This window comes from Theropithecus gelada, chromosome 6, assembly GCF_003255815.1.
Source record: "Theropithecus gelada isolate Dixy chromosome 6, Tgel_1.0, whole genome shotgun sequence".
Lineage (NCBI taxonomy): Eukaryota > Metazoa > Chordata > Mammalia > Primates > Cercopithecidae > Theropithecus > Theropithecus gelada.
Window position 1 is genome coordinate 239,915 of NC_037673.1, and position 20,576 is coordinate 260,490.

The 20,576-nt window shown below is 61.4% G+C and overlaps 1 protein-coding gene and 1 long non-coding RNA gene across 3 annotated transcripts in view; one reads left to right on the forward strand and one right to left on the reverse strand.

Annotated features, from left to right (window-relative positions):
* Nucleotides 1-2,675: 2,675 nt before the first annotated feature.
* Nucleotides 2,676-20,576, reverse strand: part of SLC9A3 (solute carrier family 9 member A3) — a 46,727-nt gene continuing 28,826 nt past the window's right edge. Inside the window, exons 3-17 of one of the 2 annotated variants that reach the window (XM_025387380.1) lie at nt 18,917-19,077; nt 16,420-16,498; nt 15,793-15,970; nt 14,747-14,967; nt 13,794-13,996; nt 13,311-13,373; nt 13,036-13,106; nt 11,203-11,332; nt 8,743-8,855; nt 8,009-8,138; nt 7,667-7,843; nt 7,486-7,558; nt 7,041-7,151; nt 6,348-6,597; nt 2,676-5,540 (exon numbers count right to left, since the gene is read on the reverse strand). In XM_025387380.1, coding sequence (XP_025243165.1) covers nt 5,537-5,540; nt 6,348-6,597; nt 7,041-7,151; nt 7,486-7,558; nt 7,667-7,843; nt 8,009-8,138; nt 8,743-8,855; nt 11,203-11,332; nt 13,036-13,106; nt 13,311-13,373; nt 13,794-13,996; nt 14,747-14,967; nt 15,793-15,970; nt 16,420-16,498; nt 18,917-19,077 — 1,964 coding nt within the window. In that variant the 3' untranslated portion in view covers nt 2,676-5,536. Of the gene's footprint in view, nt 5,541-6,347; nt 6,598-7,040; nt 7,152-7,485; nt 7,559-7,666; nt 7,844-8,008; nt 8,139-8,742; nt 8,856-11,202; nt 11,333-13,035; nt 13,107-13,310; nt 13,401-13,793; nt 13,997-14,746; nt 14,968-15,792; nt 15,971-16,419; nt 16,499-18,916; nt 19,078-20,576 lie in introns of both variants that reach the window. The other variant, XM_025387379.1, reaches the window with a different exon arrangement.
* LOC112625893 lies at nt 11,441-12,245 on the forward strand. The gene is made up of 2 exons (XR_003119796.1): nt 11,441-11,572; nt 11,717-12,245. It is a non-coding gene; the product is annotated as an uncharacterized LOC112625893 (long non-coding RNA).

The following is a 20,576-nucleotide window of genomic DNA, read 5'->3' on the forward strand; positions in this document are numbered from 1 at the left end:
AGACTTACTCCTTGGGTCCTTTGAGAGATGAGACACTCACCAGCTGCACCCAGGAAGCCCTGTCCCCACCCTTAGGTGAGCAGACCTCTGGCACCGAGTGGTGCCAGCCAAGTCAGCCGTACCTGGTAGACGAGCAATGGCAGGAGTGTAAATTTTAGTAAAAGTAAATATGAAAGTGAATATTTACTTGGAGTACATTTCACGACCTGTGAATCATGCTTTTCCTGATACAGAATCCTTTAAATTCTCTTTTCCAAAATGTACCCATCTCTCTACAGCATCTGCCTTCAATGGTAGCATCATTTTGCATGTTAATCTTTAATTTTTTTCCAAAGCTAATCAAGGCATTACCCCAGAGGCCGGGCGCAGTGGCTCATGCCTGTAATCCCAGCACTTTGGGAAGCCAAAGTGGGTGGATCATTTGAGATCAGGAGTTTGAGACCAGCCTGGCCAACATGGTGAAACCCCATCTCTACTAAAAATACAAAAATTGGCCAGGTGTGGTGGTGCATGCCTGTAATTCCAGCTGCTTGGGAGGCTGAGGCAGGAGAATTGCTTGAACCCTGGAGGCGGAGGTTGCAGTGAGCCAAGATTGCACTACTGCACTCCAGCCTGGGCGAAGGAGCGAGACTTCGTCTCAAAGGAGCAGGGATATTACCCAGGATGAGCAGGGAGCCCTGGGTCCTGGTGTTCCAAGGGGCAGACTCCTGTGCTTTCTTAGTTTTCAGAAAAGTATTGATTCGGTTGAGTGAGTGAAAGGCATTGACCTTCATTCCTCCTCTTACCTGTGTATACAGCACCTTGTTCCCTCCATCCCTGTCTCAGAGCCCCAGGGACTCGCAGGTGGGAGAGGTGGGGGTGTCAGCGGGCCCATCTGTTCCTGTGAGGACCCCGCAAGTCTGGCCCATGGGCCCCGTGCAGTGCAGGTGGGTGTGAGGACCTCCCATGGCTGCCCATGGGCCGCAGGTACTCCAGCCTGAGGACACGCTTTGTTAGCTCTCAAGACGTTTTTGAGATGGCAGAGTTGACATTTTACTTTTATTTCATCCTCACAAGATGTGAAAAATTCACAAATGAGACTTTTTCTTGAAATAATCAAAACTTAAGTGGAGTTAAGTAACCGAGGAGCAACAGGGACTCAGAAGGGGGTGCTCTTCCCAGAACATCCGGCAGGCGTGCTGTTCCATGTGCCTCTTAACCCAGCTTCCCGCTCAGCAGCAGGCCTTGAGTGCACCTGGCATACAGTAAGTGCTCAGTAAATGCATATGAATTAATAAAATTCATAGTGTTCACAGTCATCAGAGTGCCCCTTATAAGAATGAAAAATGTGTTTATTTTCCCACTGAGAGGGAATTCTTGTTACTTCTGGAATGAGTGTCCAGGGCGAACGGTGGTGAGTGTGCAGCCCTCACTGGTGTTTTGCTCTATTTCTGTGTGAGGGTCACCACTGGGCCCCACGGTCACTAGTCACTGGTCACATCCACTTCAGGGGTGCCTGCAATAACAGTGAACCAAGCATTTGGCTACTCGGCCTCGGAGGCCAAGCTGAAACCAGACAGCAAGTTCTGGGACCACTAATGTGCATGATTTGGGGGACAGGATGCCAGCCAGAATGTGCGGGAAGGTGTGGGGATGCCTCTGGCAGAGGCAGTGTTTGGTGCCTGGGCAGTGGGTGTCCACCCTGATACCAGGGGAAGGTTGTCTCCACCCCACGTACTACAGGACGCCGGGGTGAGGCCTGTGGCCACCTCCTAGTAGGAGAGCAGTGGCCACCCAAACGGAAGGCCAGTGCCTGCTGCCTGCGTGGGAGCGTCTGGTTGCAAAGTGGCCATCAGGGAAGTGGATGCACAGGTAGGGCTGGTGTGGCTGCAGCTCATCCCCGGGACCGTGGACCTACGCCTCTTCCACCGGGTGCGGCCTCCAGGCCACTTGGCCCTTGGTCGAAAGGGTATCTTTCAAGTTAGGACAGCTCCCTGATCTCCTCTTACCCGGGGGCAGGCGGGAGGTTTCAGTGAGGGATTCCCATGTCTCTTTAACGATGAGGCTCTGCTGCTGTTCATGGACTCAGCCCCCATGTCTGTCGACTGCAGTCTCAGCTGCTGTAAGGGCACCCCCAAAACGCGGGGCCCTGGCACATGGGGTTCCTTTTTGTCCAGAGGAAGCTGGCAGGCATCGCCTTCCCACCTGGGGAATCCTGGTTGCCCCCAGCCCCCAGAAGGGTCAAGCCATCCAAGCTCTAGACTCTCAGCCCACCTCTCTCCAGCCCCAGGCCCACCTGCTCTAGGCCACTTGAGTGTCTCAGGCACCTCATCCTCCTGCTCAGGCCTGGGTGAGCATTGTTCCCACCACCCGAATCCCAGCCTATGCCTTAGCTACTCCCTCACACCCTCCCCAGGGGGCTCTGACATCTGTCTGCACCGGAGGGGCTGTGCTCAGATCCAGGGGTCGCTCCACAGCCATGTCCAGCGGCTTCCTCACACCAGCTAGGAAGGGCAGCAACAGCACACGCACACACACGCACACATGCACATGTGCATGCACACGGGCACACACACATGCACACGTCTCTGTCAGTGCTAATTTTTGGGCAAAGTGATGTCTGCCTACAGGAGACTGCTCCTTAAATTCTCGTAGGTAGATGATTTCTCATTTATAAACAAAGTTTGCACCCAAAATGCCTTGAAATGTTTTTAATAGAATTGGTCTAGCAATCATTCAGGATTTTGGTGATGGGCCCTCCCTGTCTGGACACTGCCAACCCACAGCTGAGGGGCATTTAAGGCACGTCATTTTGTGATTAGAATTACACAAAGTTTGATTAATATTACAGCTGCAAAATTAACATACACAGTTTTCACTCATTTAAAATATTTTGTTTTGATGAAATTCTTTGCTTTCACAATAATCAATAGTACACAGTATATTGACTCTGTAACAAAATTATTTTTGAGAAAATACAGAAGTGAGAAATAGTGATTTCCTCAATTTGTTTATAGTCTATTACAAAGTAGGCCAAAGTTCAGTATTAAATAAATAGATATCCTAATAAAAGTTTTTACAAGTTTTCCTAAGGAAATACATTCATAAGACTGTTTACCTTCTGTTTGACAGCAGTGACAGGAACGTGGGGATTCCCAATCATGACGAGTCCCTAGCACTTGGCTCCTGGCACCCACGGCCCAGGTGCGCTGCATCACCTGGTGGGGTGCAGCCTGGCTTTTGCGAGTGAGGTTTTCTCATTGGAACTCTGGTTCCATGTTTGTGCTTAGCCTGTGTGCGGTTCTCGTAAACACAGAACGCCTGCCTGCCCACCCCGGGTGTGAAGACTGACGGGTCAAGGAGGTGTTGGTGAGACTGTTGTGTTCACCATGTGGAGATCAGGTGGTGATTACCGCATCTTCTTTGCTGACTTTGGTAACTGGGTGTCCAGTGGGGAGCGACCGGGAGTGGCCAAGCTGTTGCCTGGACTCAGCTTCTGACTCTGCAGCCAGGAGTCAGATGCAGGCCCAAGGGTCCAGGGGAGTTGTTCAGCACCTGGAATCATGCACTGCGCTGTGGGCCACGCGACGCTTCTGGCTTGTTCTCCCAGGCACAGACAGGCACTTGGAAGGCAGCTTTGCTCCTCTGGTCACCCGGAGACCTCCTAGCAGTGCAGATGGGACAAACTGGGGGCCTGTGGGAACACCCACTCATGCCCGGAAGGCCAGGCCCCGGCCTGCTCCGGTGAACATCAGGATAGTGGCTGCAGCAGGGAACCAGGGCTGGCCTTGGATCTGTCCAGCAGAGTCACTGACCGGGCAGGCTTTGCTGCATAGAGGATGGCTGCATTTTGTGCTCAGAGTTGGTTGAAATGGCTGCGAAGTGTGGACAGTGACCACTGAATCCCAAAAGTCACTGCACTTGATCTGATCCAAATACCAGTGACTGCAGTTAGGGTAGAGAGCTTCTCCGAAGCAGGGGTCATGGAGGCTTTTGTGTGGCTGAGGCTTCCCTTTTTCACAACAGTAAGAAGCTATCAATGGGAAATTGTGGACTTTTCCCACCAGGGACTCAATGTGCAATATTCAGTCAATATAAAACTCTTAAGAACTCCTCCTTACTGGTGACTGTCAACACTGGATCTAAGACGTGAATAGTCTAATTTTCCTGAGCAAGGAGCTGCAAGTCTGGCTTTAGAAAAGCCCTTAGGAGTGTCCCACCTCCACCGCGCAGGCAGGTTTTAGGTGGGGTGGACCCTGTGGGACTTGCCCTCTGAGGGATGGATGGACTCAGAGCCCCTCCCCGGCTCAGCACCCGCGGCCTCCGCCCACTCAATGGACTGCGCCTCCCAGATCTCAGGCTGGATGATCTCCCTGCAGAGGACCAGAAGCTCTGTCCAAGGCCTCGGCCTGGGATGCTGGAAGGGGTGGGAAGGGTCCGGGGTCCAGGACAGGCCCAGGGGTCTCAGCAGGTCCTCCTTGGAGGGCCTGAGCCTGGTGAGGGGGACGGTGCCCTGGGCCCCTCCATGCCCCCTTGGTTCGCCCTGCTTTGTTAAGGGGGCCAGAGCAGCTGCTGGGCCCCACAGTCCACTTAAGGAACGGCCATGATTCTTGGAAAGCGCTGCCCACCAGGCCACCTTTCACCCAGCCAGGGCCCCCGGGGCGACCTCCGGGCCAGGTGCGATAGGTCAGGCCGGAGACCTCGTCTGTGGGGGACGGGCAGTGCCCGCGGCCGCCACCCTGAGACGGGGCGCGGGCAGGACGGAACCTGGAGGGGGAACGAGGCAGGTGCTGGCTCTAGGAGTCTAAATCCCCAAGCGCTGAGTAGACGGAAGACGTTCCCGCCACTTTACCTGCAGCTCAAAGACCTGGTGAGGGCCTGGAAATGGCGCTCGGCCAGGGCCGCTTGCGGGGCCGGGCCTGCAGCCGCTGCAGGTCTGGCCCTGAGTCCTGGCGCTCGGAAGGTCCCTGAGTCGGTCCCCGGGGAGAGGTGCGGGGCTCGGGGGTGGGGGCCCGGAGCCTTGGGCTGGTTTCACGCAAATCCGTTTTGGGCAAGCCTCGGTTTCCCGGCAGCTGTGGGAAAGGGCGCGAGCGGCCAGCCACGGCGCGCGGGCCCTTCCCGCCCGCGGCTTCACAGCGGCGTCTCCTCCTGCTCCAGCGCGTGCGGCGGTGCGTGGCACGAGGGCGGCAGCGACGCCAGCTTCAGCAGGGCGGGGCGGCGGCGCGCGCGGGGCCGCTGGAACGAGCGCCGGCTGTGCACGCGGCGCGCCGCCGCCGAACGCGCGTGCGCACTCGGCAGTCCCCGGCGCTCCGGCCCCGGCCCCGGCCCCGCCCCCGGTGTAGGCCCCGCCCCCGGCTCGCGCTCCGGCGGCTCTGCGGGCGCGGCCGCGGCGCTCTCGGGGTTCTGCGTGGGCGCGGGCGCGGGCGGGACGGGGCTCGGGGCGCGCGGCCGCTGTAACCGCGCGGGGATCAGGGGCTTCTCCGGGGCGGCGGCGGCCGCGGCTGGCGGCCCGTGGCGCGGGGACGAGCGTCCGGTCAGCGGCGTGTCGGAGCCGGTGTCACCTGCGGGAGAGCAGGGCGTGAGCGGCGCGCGGAGCCCGGGCGCTAGGGCGGGAGGGGCGTCTCCGGGCGGTTTAGCTCTCCCCAAGCCCGGCGGCTCTCGCCTCCCCTCCCGCCGCGCACCCGGGGCTCGGCGTCCGCCAGGGCCTCCTCCCAGGACCCGGTTCGCAGGACAGAGGCGGAAGCAGCAACAGCGAAGCCCCACCCTGGCCCAGCCACGTCCCACCGCCGGGGGTCCCGGGACAGCGGCCTTCTCCGTGCAGGAAGGTCCCGCCCCTGGCCCTGCAGCGCGGGAGGTCAAGGTCCCCAAGGGGGAAACCTGCTTCCTCCATCTCAAACCGCCCTGGCGTTCCCCGGGTGCCTCCCAGGCCCCCAGAGGGAGCTCACAAAGCCCAGACCCTGTGGCGCGCTCTGAGCTGGAGGCAGAGCCCGAGTCTGCGGGGCCGGCCCTCCCTGTATCCCTGTGGGAGGATAGGGGACCCGGGGCGTCTGGCTCCCCCTAGCCCTGCTCTCGGCTCCGTGGGAGCGCAGGAGTTGGACTCGCGGACTAGCTTTCGGAGCCACCTAAAGGAAATCACAGGCGGCCCTGGGGGTCTCAGCTCCGTGGGAGCAGCAGAGACGCCAGGGTCTGTCCGGGCTCCTGAGGGAGGTGCGGCCAGCAGGGCGCTAGAGGAGGAAGAGGGGCTGCTGGAGAGAGAGAGAGCCAGGTTCAGGTCCAGGGAGGAGGAGAGAGAGAGCGCGAGGCGGAGACCTGGAGGGAGAGGAGCTGCGGAGAGAGGGGTTAGGTGGCAGGAGGCCCGGGAGCGTTACATGTGTGTGGACTCGGGGAGGGCGGCGGGGGGCCGCTCCTCGGGGCCGTCTGCCTGCAGGAAGGAGTCCACCGACTTGCTGCTGAGGCGGAAGGGCGTCAGGCGGTGGAAGGTGCTGGGAGAGTGGGGAATCTGCGTGCGGGCCCTCTGCGAGGGGACCACCGTCTCCCCGGGAGACAGCCAGGGCGGCAGCCTGGCCAGGAGGCTGCGGTCCAGGGCCTCATCCGGAGAAAACACAGGGTTGTCAATTCCTAGGAGAGAGGGCAGCGGCCGGTAAGCCTCCTGGGAGCCCTGCGGCGGCAGGGGAGGCCTCGCGGGGGCCGTCACCTGCTGCGTGCCCTGGAAGGTTAAGGTCACCTGGAATAGGATCACCGGGAAGGTTAGGGTCACGTGCCTTTCAGGTTGCAGGCCCTTGCCCCACATCCATGACCCCACACACCACAGGCAGCACAGGTGAGGTCTCCCTTCCCTCAAGACACACCCCGTCTGCTCCCTGCCCGGCCCACGTCTCCTGGGACAGCAGCCTCCGAGTTGGTTGAGGAGGCACTCGAGGTGCCAGGCAGGGCCCTTGAGAACCCACAGGAGGCCCCCCCCCCCGCCAGGTCCCAGTGCCCCTGGTCCAATGACTGAGCTCCCTCCTGGGGCAGCAGGAGCTGCCCCTCCCTGGGCCACGACGCCTGTGCCCTGTCCCCACCTGCAGGGGAGTCGGATGCTGTGTCCTTGGTGACACTGGCCAGGAACTCAATTCCCCCGCTCATCTCCTCATCATAGTTGGGGTGCTCCTCGGTGTCTGAAAGTTCCAAGTCTGGAGGAGACAGGCTGGGATGAGGACTGGGGTCACTAGGGGGCTGTCCTCACAGCTGGTCAGCCGTGTCCATCAGCTCTGTGCCCAGAGGTGCAGGGGGTCGGGACCCACAGAGAGAAGGGCTAAACCGCAGGGCTGGGGGAGGGCAAGGAGGGACCTCACTTCAAGGGCAGCACCCCTGGAACCCCATCCTGGGTGGGTCTGCAGCTGGGGCCCTGACCGTGCCTCCCTGCCTGGGTGGCTGGAGGGTCCTGAGAGGGGAGGGCCCCGATAGGGGAGGGCTGGGGCTGGGAGGTGGCGGCTCCCAGCGTTTCCCGCAGGGCCCCCAGCGCACCTTTCTCTTTGATGGTGAAGTTCTGCACAGGGTTCTCCATGGGCAGTTTCCCATTGGGGATGCTGCTGTTTCTCTGTGGGGCAAACGTGAAGCTGCTCACAGACCTCAACACAGCCACACCCGCCCGACTGCCCCCGCTCCAGGCCCCAGCCCCTCGAGCCTCCTGGTGACCCGGCCTCACCCGCTTCTGGGCACGCTCCCGCTTGTACATCTTGGCTGCCTTCTTGTTCTGGTTGAGCCCCAGCTTGGTCGACTTGAAGGACTCCAGGCGCTTCCGCATGGTCCTGTGGAAGATTTCCCGGTCCTGCTTCTCGTCCTCCGTGGGCGTGAGCTCGTGCCGGCTGTACAGATGCTTGTACTGCAGGGTTGGGCACGGAGGTCACAGCTGTGCCCAGCACCAGACACTTCCGCCCTCCTGCCGCAGGGGCTGAGCACGGATCCCCCATGGTCCTGGGAGGGGACGAGGAGGCCACCCTACAGGGGTCCCTGCGGGCGCGTCCAGCCCCCAGCCTGCGGGGCCCACCTCCTGCCGCGGCTTGTACAGGTACTGCTGCAGCGTGTGGTGCGTGACCATGTCCTCTGCGTCCCGGATGCTCCGCCGCCGCTGCTCCAGAGACTGCATGTCCAGGCAGACGGCGCTGACATTCTCTCTCCTGCACGGGGACCAGCGCTGAGCCACATAGGCTCCCTCAGGGTGGGGTCTCCTGTGCACCCCTCTCCTTCCCAAGGCGGGCATCCGACTGGGGCACGGGGACACCTGGCCACCTGGCCAGCCCCTTCTCCCCTTGGGGCTTAGGCTGACTCCCCACGAGGCCTTCCCGGCCTCCTTTCTGAGGTGGATCCCCCTCCTCACTGGTCCCCCTCCAGAGCCCTGGCTGTGAGACTTGGGGACCTTGGCATCTGCACACCTGGCAGAGTGGACCTCCCATGAGAACTGGCCGTGAGCTGTGGAGCCCATGGCTGGAGGGGCAGTAGGGGTGGCATGGGGACCAGGACAGGCTGCTCCTGGCCGGGGGCAAACACGTCAGGCCCGGACCCCAGTCCGCTGCTGCCCCTCCCTTTCACCTTGCATCCAGCACTAAGGGAGTCTGGCCACCGCATAACACAGGGGAGCGCTTGCTGGAGGGGACACCCAGCCCCTCTTTCTGCACCCCTCCACTCCCCCATGCCACCCCCAGGCCAGGAGCCACCCCAGCCCCGTCTGTGACTCTCAGCGGGGTTCTTCCCCAGGGAAGCTGCATGACCGTGGCCACGTACAGGAGGTACGAGACAGAGGCCTCCACGGTGGATGATCGTGGCGTGAAGTCCACGTTGACCATGTTGTCGGTGCTGGGGGAGCGGATGAAGGCCAGGGACCCACGGCGCTCTCCCTATGGTCAGGAAGCAGCCCGGTCAGTGGCCTGAGCAGCCAAGCCCTAGGTCCCGGACCTGCGGCAGCTGCTGCTGTTGTGTGCCCTGGGGGGAAGCGGGGAAGTGCCCAGAGCTCGGGGCCCAGGGAAGGCCTTGAGACCTGAGCCCCAGGTTCTCCCCTCACAGCTGCAGAGGGGAGGAGATGCCAAAACCACGAGATCAGATTTTGAGCCTCTGTCCATCTGTCTGAGGCCACAGCCAGACTGCTGCCTGAACTGGGCAGAGGTAATGCTTGTGGGAGGACACAGTGGTCTGAGTGTGAAGGGGTAAAGCTGCCTAGGACTTGGGGGGTGTCTGGGGAAACTGTCAATATGCGGAATCAGAAGTGGCCCCTGTCCCTGCCAGAGGCCCTAAAACCCCATTGGCCTCATCTCCAGAAATGAATCAGGTCGAGGGAACGGAGCAGAGCCCGATGGGGCACAGAAGCCGCACAGCTGAGTGCCAGAGGACGGGAGTGGGGCTGCCTGTGTGTCCTCAGACCCCACCCGCCTGATGGCAGGGCCTGGAGAGTGTGAGGCTGTGGAGGAGTGCAGGGCAGGGTGGGCTTGTGGCTGGAGTCAGGGTCTCCAGGGCCAGTGGGGGCACAGGTGTGGAGGGAACGTCAGCTCACTGCGCTCAGACCTTGCCAGGTGGGCACCCGTGCCGCCTTGCAGCAGCAAGATGCTCCCAGGAGAGCCCCCGGGGTCGGGCGGGGGCCGCTGCTCCCACTGAACATGTGGCCCCCACTTCACTGCCCACTCTGGGGGGCTCTGAGGGTCATTGTTCTAAGGGCCCTCTGCCTGCTCTTTTGCTTCTAAATCCAGCGTCTTCTGTATGACCTTTGTCCCTCTGTCCCTCTCCTGCCACCCCGTGAAGACAGCCGTGAGGGTCGGGGGAGCCACAGTGCTAGCTGCCACTCTGGGCAGGCACAGGCGAGGGCTGGAGCACCTGGGCACATGGGGTCTTTGGAGGGGCTGTTCCCCACACCACTTCCCCTGCCCCTGCCGAGCCCCACACTGTGGGGTGGGGGGCGCAGGGAGAGAGAGCAGCTGCCCTGTGTGAGAGCCAGGAGGGACATCGGGCAGGTGGACGCCACCCCAGGTGTGGAGACTCAGGCTCCTGAGTGACCAGGAGGCACCCACGGGCTCCCCACATGCAGCTGAGCCTAGGGTCGTGGTCATGGGTCATGGGTCATGGGTCAAGGATGGTGGCTGGTGGGGTTGGGGGAGAGGTTCAAGGCCCGCCTACTGACCAGGGTATCTGAACTTTCTCTCGATTCCCGGGCCTGTGGTTTGGGGCTTTGTGTGGAGCCTGGTCCAGGGGCCCTCCTTTCTGATCTGCACTGGCTAGCCCTCCTGACAGCCCCAGGCCCCCATGCCCTCTGCCAGGAGGCGCCTTGCCATGCCCCAGTCATGGGTGGCACATCTGGGGTGAATGCACGTCAGTAGAGGCAGAATCATTCTATCTGAACGAATGGAGTTTCCCGGCCCCCGCCAGCCGTCTGTGTGAGGGTCTGCAGGGTTTGGCAGGACAGGCCTTTCCCTCTCACGAGAGCACCTACCCCGACCAGCTGCTGGACGAGGGCACCACAGCTCACTAGGGAGGACTCTGTCCTTAGGGAGGAGCCGCAGGACCCAGAGGGAGCGAGCAGAGTCCCTGCAGCTGTGCCCCAGGCCCTGCGTTGCGCAATTCCTGCAGCCAGAGCGCCCCTGGGGAGGTCAGGGCAGGCCGGGGAGGCTGAGGCCCGCCTGCCATGGTAGGCAGGTGCGGGAGCCAGTGGCGGCAGTGGCCCTGGGTCTGGGTGGGGCGCCTGGCCTCTGGTCTCTGGAGCAGACGGGCTCTGCGGACACCAAGGCCTGCTCAGAGTGGACTGGGAGATGCTGGGGCAACCTCAGAGCCACGGCCGGCCACGGCGGGAGACAGCCCTGCTGCTGCCCCTCCGCCTGTGCATGTGGGTCTGTGGGCACCTGTGTGTGCTGGGGCAGGCCCAACTGTGTTAGGACCAGGTCCCATAATAGCCTGCCTGCTTACCGTCCACTCCCATCTCCAGGGAAAGCAAGGGAGCTCAGGGTCCTAGGACCTAACCTCAGCGCTCATCCCCACCAGCACCGCAGTCACCAGGACTCTGTGACTCAGTTTACCCCACGTGACAGCCAGCTGGGATTCCCAGGGCATCAAAGGCCCATCAGCCTCCTGTGAACTTCTGGGGTGGGCCTGGCCTTGGGACGCGGGTGCAGGGGCCTCTCCTCATTGCCCCCGTGGCGCCCATAGCCAGTGCCCGAGCCTGCTGCACCCCAACCCGACAGAGGGAGCAAGCGGCTCGGCTACCTCAGCCACGTAGCTGATGGCGTCCTTCAGGTTCAGCTCGTGGAAGACATTCAGGATCCGGTCTCGAGACTTCTGGGCCGACCGTCTCATGAGGACCCTGCTAAGGAACTTTCTGTCGAAGTGGGACCACCTGTAGGGACAGACCTCAGGTGTGAGTCTCAGGCGACAGTGGCCGGCCACTTCTCTCCTGAATTTTATTTGCTGTAACGACCCTGCAGGCGCATTTAAAATGAGGGAAGCAGCCCCTGCCACGCGCCCAGGCCATCCGCCGTTCTCCCGCCTGTCCTGTTGGATGGAGGCCGTTGGATGCACGTGAAACTGCATTCCACTTTCCAGCAGCCGCCTCCTCCAGAGGGTGGCTCAGGAGAGGGTGGGCATCAGGCCTGGTCGGGCAAGGGGGCTCCAACCACGTGGGGGGCACTTTTCAGCTGCACAGGAGGAAAGGCAGGGGCGGACAGACGTCCTGAGCCCTTAGACTTGCAGGAGCCAAGCTGACCAGAGTGAGGTTTTGTAGCCTAACAGAATTAAGAGTATTTGCCGGTTATCCGGATCAGAAGGGATGGTGGCCTGACTGGACCTAGAGGAACCTTTGGGGCACAAGGAGGTGATGCCTGTCACTCTTGAACATGGGCGCAGCCGCCAGAGCTGCCCCCCAGGGCAGAGGGTGGGCCCCGGTGAGCTTGTGTGCTCACACCTGGGCAGGCCCCGTGGCAGCAATGGCAGCTCTCCTGTGCAGGTTGAGTTTCAGCCACACCAAGAAGTCAAAGCTAACTGAGGCCTGCCTTCTGAAACCCCTGGGATGGCCCCTGGGAGGCCAAGGAGTTGGGTACTGGGTACCTGGAGCAGAGTCACTGTGGCCACAGAGAACCGCAGCTGAGCTTCGTGAAGCCACATGGCCACACCTCCCTGTGCCTCCACCCCCACCAAACACAGACCACTCAGAAAATAGGAACCCAGGGCAAATTGTATGTGCTACTTACTGGGTTTATTATAAGTGTCAAATGTATTTTATAATAAAACATAGGTGATTTCAGCTTAATGGACAAAATCTTTTTTTATTTTGAGACGAAGTCTCGCTCTGTCACCAGGCATGAGTGCAATGGCACAATCTCAGCTCACCGCAGCCTCCACCTCCCGGAATCAAGTGATTCTTGTGCCTCAGCCTCCTAAGTAGCTGGGACTACAGGCACCCGCCACCACCCATGGCTAATGTTTGTAGTTTTAGTAGAGACGGGGTTTCACCATGTTGGCCAGGTGTTTCTCCAACTCCTGACCTCAAGTGATCTGCCTGCCCCAGTCTCCCAAAGTGCTGGGATTACAGGCTTGAGCCCCGCCAGACAAAATCGTTTTAAATGTTGACTGATACTAACCCTATTGATGACTTGGAGGAAATAATCTATTTTCCTGACTTTACTTCCTACATAACTTAACAATCTGGAATTAATTGGGCCACGTGAGAGGGCGTCTCTGTTCCCTGGAAGGAGCACAGGGAATTCAGCTTCCATCCCCTCGCTCGGTGGCCCCGACTGCTGCCGCCAGCTCCTTTCGGCAGCACCTGTGTGTCTGGGGGCACACCTGGCACCTGGCCTCACGGGGCACCTGTGTGTCTAGGGGCACACCTGGCACCTGGCCTCACGGGGCACCTGTGTGTCTGGGGGCACACCTGGCACCTGGCCTCACGGGGCACCTGTGTGTCTAGGGGCACACCTGGCACCTGGCCTCATGGGGCACCAGAGCCCTCACCAACCCTGGACTCAGACAGCTAAGCATGTGGCTTCCGGCTCTTCCAAGTGGAGGATGTTCCCAGAAGCCAGGGCAGTCCCAGTCACTTACTTGTCTCTGAGATAATTGTGCCCTATCTGTCCCGATATGTCCTCGATGGCCGAGAGGATGTGGTCGAAAGCCTTTCAAGAGAAGAAAGATGGGAGCATATTGGGGCGGCCAACCGGGGAACATGACGTGCCCCCCTCCCTTCCCGGCCCAGCCCCGAGGAACCCACCAGCCCCACTCACGAATCCCCCAGCCCCAGACGCAGCCTCCCCTCCCCTCCCGGCCCAGCCCTGAGGAATATGCGGTGCCCCTCGCCATCCCCCGAGCCCCGGACGTACGCGGCCGTGCAGCTTCTCGTTGAGCCGGGGTTCCCGGTGCTCACTCCTCTTCACCTTCAGCCACTGCACCAGGGGCTTGATGGTCAGGCCCTGGAGGACGGGGTCTCGTGATCCTGGTGCCAGGCAGCCCCCCACATCCTGCTGGCCCCACTGGGTGCACCACAGAGCTGCCTGCCCCGGGGCTCGCAGATGCCCTCCCTGCTCTCCGGGCGCCCAGCAACCTGCGCCCCTGCTTTGCAGAGGAGGAAGCAGCACCCGGGGCCTCATCCACCAGCGAAGGCTCGGGAAGAATGTTTTTAGGACAATTACGCTTCCTCCCCAGTGGGGCCACGTGAAAACCTACAAAACGGCTCCCAGTTACTAAAATTATAAAACCCAATTAGGGTCTGGAGCCTGGAAATGCTCGTCCTGAAGTGCAGGATGGGCCCAGACGCCCCTTGCGGGCGGGGCCGAGACCCCAGGGCTGGCTGGGCCGGGCCTCACCTGGAAGATGACGGTGAAGAACACTACGATGATGGTAGTGCTGACAAACAGGTTCTTCTCCTTGACCTTCTCTCCATCCAGAAGCACCACCAGGGCAAAGGCCACGGCCCCGCGCAGACCCCCATAGGACAGGACCACCTGGTCAATGGGCTCCAGCTGCACCATGCGGTAGCGGTTGAGGAGCCAGGTCTGCAGGACCACACCTGTGGGGGGATCACACCTGTGGATGGACCACACCTGTGGATAGGACCACACCTGTGGGGGATCACACCTATGGATGGGATCACACCTGTGGGGGATCACACCTATGGATGGGATCACACCTGTGGGGGATCACACCTATGGATGGGACCACACCTGTGGATGGGACCACGCTTGTGGGCAGGACCACGCTTGTGGGCAGGACCATGCCTGTGGGCGGGACCACGCCTGTGGGCGGGACCACACCTGTGGATGGGGTGGCACTCAGCTCCCCGGCCGCCCCGCCAGCTGCGGGACCCCAGCCCGTCTGGGACAGCGTCTTTGTGGCCAAGCGTGTGCCGACGAAGAACAGCGGCAACCCTAGATACGGCGTCCCCATGCCACGTCCCTTGTCACCATCCACCCGGAGCCACACGCTGCCTGGCGTCTCCCCCACACGCTCCGTGCGTCACACACACGGGTGCTGGGGGATGGGGCTGGGTGGGGGCAGGGCCGTCTTGCCTCCTGTTCCATCTCCCAAGCCACTGACCCTGTCTTGAGGCACATCCAGGGTGAGTCAGTGGGAAACCAAGTGGTTTCCCTTGGGGTTCCAGAGCCTTCCAGCCCAGCCCCGAGGCCACCACCATTGGTCCTCCTCTGCCTCGTGTGGGGCTGCGCCTCCATCTCACTGGGCCCAGTGGAAAGCCTGCACCTTCCCGGAGATGGTGCCGGCCCATCCGTGGTCCCACGGCCGCAACCCAGCCCCGCCTCACCGATGGCCCGGTACACGGAGATGAAGACCAGCGTCAGGAGCACAAAGGCCGTGTTCCAGGTCCAGATGAACGGGTTCACGGCCGAGATACCCAGGAACATGAAGATGATGGTCTCAGCACCGCTGGCCAGCATCTTCATGGTGTAGCGCACGGTGGTGGCTGACTGCTCCGAGATGTTGGCCTTCACGTACTTCTGACAGCAGATGCCACAGAAGGTGATGCTGCAGGGACAGACGCGCTTCAGGACATGGCCACCTGGCCCGGCGCCCCAGGCCCCTGCATCCGCCCAGCCCCCCACAGCTTGGCGCCTGCAGGCAGAGTCACAGTCGTCTGGTTACAGGGGGGCCTCTCCCTCCCGAGCCAGGCTGGACCGCCAGGGTTCCTGCCCACGGCTCTGCGGGGCCACAGGCAGCTGTCATCATCATGCAGATATGGGCACCAGGGCTGCCTGCCAGCAGGGATGGCAACAAAGGGTTCCAAAGTCCCTCACCGCCTGGCCTGTCTCAGGGTGGGTACTGCTGTCAGCCCACGGACAATTCAGTGGAAACGCCAACTCCTTATTTTAAAATGTAAATAAACCAAATTCTTCGCCCCACACTGAACTCCCAGTCAGCTTGGGAGCACCCGCAGAGCAGGCGAGACGACAGACGGAGGGCAGGGCAGGCCTTCCACTTCCCCTTGCTGGGGCTCATGGGGAACTTGGTGATGCGGAGCCTGGGGCTCCTGCCATGCACACCCCCCGTGTCCACGCAGCTGGCACTGCCCTCCGCACCTGGGTCCCCGTGGCTGGCACTGCCCTCCACACCTGGGTCCCCGTGGCTGGCACCGCCCTCCACACCTAGGTCCCCGTGGCTGGCACCGCCCTCCGTGCCTGGGTCCCCGTGGCTGGCACTGCCCTCCGAGCCTGGGTCCCCGTGGCTGGCACCGCCCTCCGCGCCTGGGTCCCTGTGGCTGGCACTGCCCTCCGAGCCTGGGTCCCCATGGCTGGCTCGCCCCGCCGGGCCCAGGAGGGCGTGGAGAAGCTCGCATGTTGGGGAGGGACTCACGCGAGGATGGCCGACAGCGACAGCATCTCAGACGTCAGGTAGGACAGGTAGGAGATGACGAACACGAAACCGGGCTCGATGATGCGCACGTGCTTGGTGAAGCGCGTCACCAGCGACAGCAGGAAGGCGAAGACCACCCCCACCAGCGTGCCCCCCAGGCTCACCACGAAGAAGGACACTGGGGAGAGGATGCCCTTTGTGGCCGTGTTGGCCTTCCAGGCCCTTCCTTGCCAGGGGCCGCCTGGTGACTGCGTGGAAGTGCTGGGAGCCCGGGAAAGGGGGTGGATTCCTCACTCTCCTGGAGACTGGGCCTGGTCTCAGCACCTCTCAGGGGAGAGGACCCTCCTGTGCCCCCGGAAGCCTGGCCCCAGGCCCCATCCGGCTGTATCTCCCAGGGAGACCTGGCTGCCCTCATCCCTGTTCCGGGAAACACCCAGGAACCCCCAGGACTGTTTCAAATCGTGTGTGAATCGCTCTGGAAGGGGACGTGACATGGACAGAGGGCCCAGTGCAGCAGCTTTGAGTGCAAAGCTTTTCTCTGCATGGGCTGCGGGCCAGGCGTGGAGAGAAGAGAGTCGGCCCCAGAGGAGACACAGCCGCCCACTCCCCCGACCTACGGCTACACACCTATGCCTTTCACGCAGTCCACACCAGTCACATTGTCACCTCCCAGCGCCACGAAAGATTCAAACACATTGTACAGGACCTGCAGGGACAGAGACGGGCAGGGCGTTGGGTGGTCCTTGGTCAGCGCCACCCCCTCTCCGGGGCCTGGGCCTCCCCGGACATGGCCTGAGTGTGGAGCCCACGGCACCCGAGGCCGTTGGAAGGAAAATCATCACAGGGCAATGGCCCCCAAAGGGGAGAAGGCCAGAGCCCAGAGGCCAGCAGGACACAGGGGGCAAAAGACTGTTCTGGAGGAGACTAGAAGCTTCGGGAGCAAAGCTGACCTCTTCCTATCCTCTGCAATACAGGGGCAGCTGCAAAGCTCACCTGCCATTCGAATTCTGAGTCTCATTTACGGAGACAAACCCAGGGTTTCAGTTTGAGTGACTTTACTGCTGTGCTGGTTCTAGCCCCTGCTGTCTTCGCGTGTTTTTAAACCTTAGCCCAGCAAGACCCGGAGATAAAATGCAGGGAAACCTTATCCACACCCCGGGCTCCACGTCGAGCAAAGCGACGATGCAGGTGGGACCTGCCGGGGGCCGTCCTGGGTGGGCTGAGGCCCCTGGGGAGAACCTGGCTGAGCCCAGCTCTGTGTCTCTGGCTCTGGTCAAGGTGGGAGAGGACCCTGAGGCAGGCGTGTAAGTTGTGTTTGCAAATGCAGGCTGGGGCGGGGGGTGCCCATGAGGGTCCCGGGGTCTCCTGGGGCCTTCTCGGAGCTGGGCTTTTTAATGAAAATCCAGCTGGGAGGGAAGACAACCTCTGGGGAGACTCTTACTTCTACAGGGACGGGAGCTGCAGGGCTGCGGGGCACACAGGGCTTTCACTGTATTCCTTGTGCGATTAAGTCTCACTTCCCAGATTCCCCTGAGGATATCTTTGCAATCTGGTGTGTGACACCCACAGGACTTTCCTCTTTCCAGAACCCTAAGGGAACATGAGAAGCTGACGGGTTTCTTAGAGAAGCCGCAGGCACTTTTAGAGGGGAGAGGAAACTGACCACATGCTTCCTTCCGGCTGTGCCTGCAGGGTCCTCGGGGCTGGGGGAGGACGGGCAGGGGCGGCGCGGGGCTGGGGCAGTGTGGGGGCTGCGGTGGCGCCAGGGCCGGGCCCAGGGCTGGCCTCACTGACGGTTCCTAAGAGGTCTGCTCTGCACGTGCCCCTCTGGTCGCCCCATGACTCACTTACGGGAGGCAGTGGCCCCATTTGATGGGATTGGCTTTGAAACGTCACAATTGCCACTGTGAAGTGGCAACCGTGTTCCTCAGGGTTCCTGAATCTTCTCCTGGCCTTGCTGAGCGCTGATGTGGCCTTTGGGCCTCTGTGAAGGCACCATCCATCCCCACCCACCCACCCACAGAGCCTGGCAAGCTCCTGGAACGCCGTCTCCTCGAGGGACCACACACCCTCCGTGCTCTGCCGTCAGCACCAGCTGTTTCCCTCCCTTCACCTCTGTCGTGGGCCAGATTGTGCCCCTGAAATTCCCACGTTAAACTCCCCAGGACCTGGGCATATGAGTGTTAAAGAGGGGAGTACAGCACAGTGAGGTCACCAGGGTGGACCCTGATCCATTCAGACCCATGTCCCTGTGAGAGGAGGAGATTAGGGCACATTCACACAGGGACGGCCATGTGAGGACACAGGAAGGCACCATCTTCAAGCCCAGGACCAGGGTTCCGCAGGAGCCCACCTCACTGACACCGTGATCCGGAACGGTGCAAGAATAAATGTCGTCCAAGGCACCAGACCTGTGGTACTTTGTTACGGCAGCCCTGGCAGATTACACGGTTCCTATGGGATTTTGTTGTTTGCTTATGCATGTATTTATTTTATTGGAGATGGAGTCTCACTGTGTCGCCCAGGCTGGAGTGCAGTGGCGTGATCTCCACTCACTGCAACCTCCGCCTCCTGGTTTCAGGCGATTCTCCTGTCTCAGCCTCCTGAGTAGCTGGGATTATAGGCGCCTGCCACCACCCCCAGCTAAGTTCTGTATTTTTAGTAGAGATAGGGTTTCACCATGTTGGCCAGGCTGGTCTCGAACTGCTGACCTCAGGTGATCCACCTGCCTCAGCCTCCCACAGTGCTGGGATTACAGCCGTGAGCCACTGTACCTGGTCATTCACGTATTTTTTAGGAACTCAGGAATGGGTGGCAGTAACTATGGGTCCAAAGTCACAGACGCTCTGGGGACCAGAAGGGTGGGATTTCAACAGCGGCATCATTAACCCTGAAGCTATGGAGTGGGCAGGCCAGGCCTAGGAACTGAAAGTCCAAAGAAGCCTGGCGAAAGCCGCCTGTGGTTCTGAGCTGGGAGAAGGGAGGTGGAGGGACGGGACGCCCCCGGGAGGGGAGTTTGGGGACAGAGTTCCACACCCTCTTTGCTGACTGACTGATGAGGGGTGAGACGGGGCCCAGGCCTCCCACGGCTTGGCTGCTGTGGAGCAGTGGTTCTGTTGCTCACCACGGTGACTGCGTCATTCAGCAGCGACTCCCCGAAGACGATGATGAACAGGACCTCGTTGACGTGGACCTCCTCAAACACAGCCAGGACGGCCACCGGGTCCACAGCAGCGATGAGGCTGCCAAAGAGGAGGAAGTCCAGCAGCCCAATCTTCAGGTCGCCTGGAAGACAAGCCGGGCCGTGGGGCAGCTGCAGGACCCGCCACCAGAGAAGGAGGGCCCTGGGGAGAGGCTCAGTCGGGGGTCTGAGCCTGTCTGGCTGGCGCTGGTGGCATGGGGGCCTGGGTCAGCCTCCTGCATCCCTCCCACAGGCCCCAGCGCCCTCCAGGGAAGGCTGGTGTCTTCCTAGGGGGCCCATCCCATCCGAGCAAGACAGACAGACAGACAGACCAACCCTGGCCCTCTCCTTCGTATTTGGGTGGATGGGGGCCTCAGCTGGCACAGCGCAGCCTGAAGAGAATCAAGCCCCTCCTGCTGCAACACCAGGGTTCCCAGCCCAGCAGTGAAGGCGTCTGAGGCAGGTGGGTGCAGGGGGACTGCATGCCAGGGAGGGACGGGGGCCCATCACCTGGCGTGACGTCCCAGGAGGAGCAAGTGGGGCCGACCTAGGACAGGCCTGGAGCTGGGACACACAGCACCGTGGGGCACAGCCAGGGAGGGGCAGGTGGGAGGGCTGTTGGGGGTGTGGGGGAAGACTGTGGGGATGAGCAGGGCTGCGGTGGGAGCAAGGGACCTGAAAGACATGGGTCCATGTGGTCCCCAGCTCCCAGCCGGCTTCCCTCCCTGCATCTGCCTGTGGGCTCTGGTGCACCTGCCTGTGGGCTCTGGTGCCCCTCGCTGGGGAGGTTTTACTGAAATGCAGCCTCATCCTTCACAAGTCTTTGCCATTCAACCCAGGGTTCAGGCCTCATGGAGGCCATGTGGAGGTGCCAGGCTCCAGGGGACCCTCAGGGAACTGAGTGTGGCCGCATGGCCCCGAGAGCCTGCCCTCGTTCACGGCCGCAGGGCTCAGAGGACACTGGGCCTCTCTGCTGCCTTCCCGGCCGTGAGGGTCCAGGGACCAGGAGACGTGAGGGTGTGGGAGAGGCCACCCAGGGAGGGGCTGCCCCCAATGAGCCCCCCGCCCACACACAGCTTCTGCCTCTCTGCTGGGCTGGAGTGGAACCCACCACCCCTCTGGCCTGAGGCTCGGGCTTGTGGGGGGTTTGTCCCTGGAGCCAGACGGGCCCCAGGAGACAGCAGAGAGCAGCCTGACCAGGGGTTTCTTTGCTAGCGCCTGGGTGGGGACAGATTGGGGTCGTCTCTGCGGTGACTAAACCCCGAGTTTGCTGTGAGCTCCTAAGCCCCGGCAGCCTCTGGCCAGCGTCACAACACCCCGAGGAAGTGACAGATGCCAGAAGAACCAGCGTTCGGGGAGTTAAAGTCTTCGCGTTGGAATGGGAACCACACAAGCCTTCTCCACCTCCACACTCAGGCCTCAGGATGCGAATCCCCTTCAAGGTCATCTTTAAACTCAGCCTCCTGGCTCTGCCACCCCCAGGGCACTGATGGCCCTGGTGGATGTCCTGGGACTCCAAGCAGGCAGGGGTCCTGGGGTCAGCTGCGTTCAAACTCCCCGGCCAGCAGCCTTCCCGTCTGGGCAGTTGCCCATGTGCTGGCCA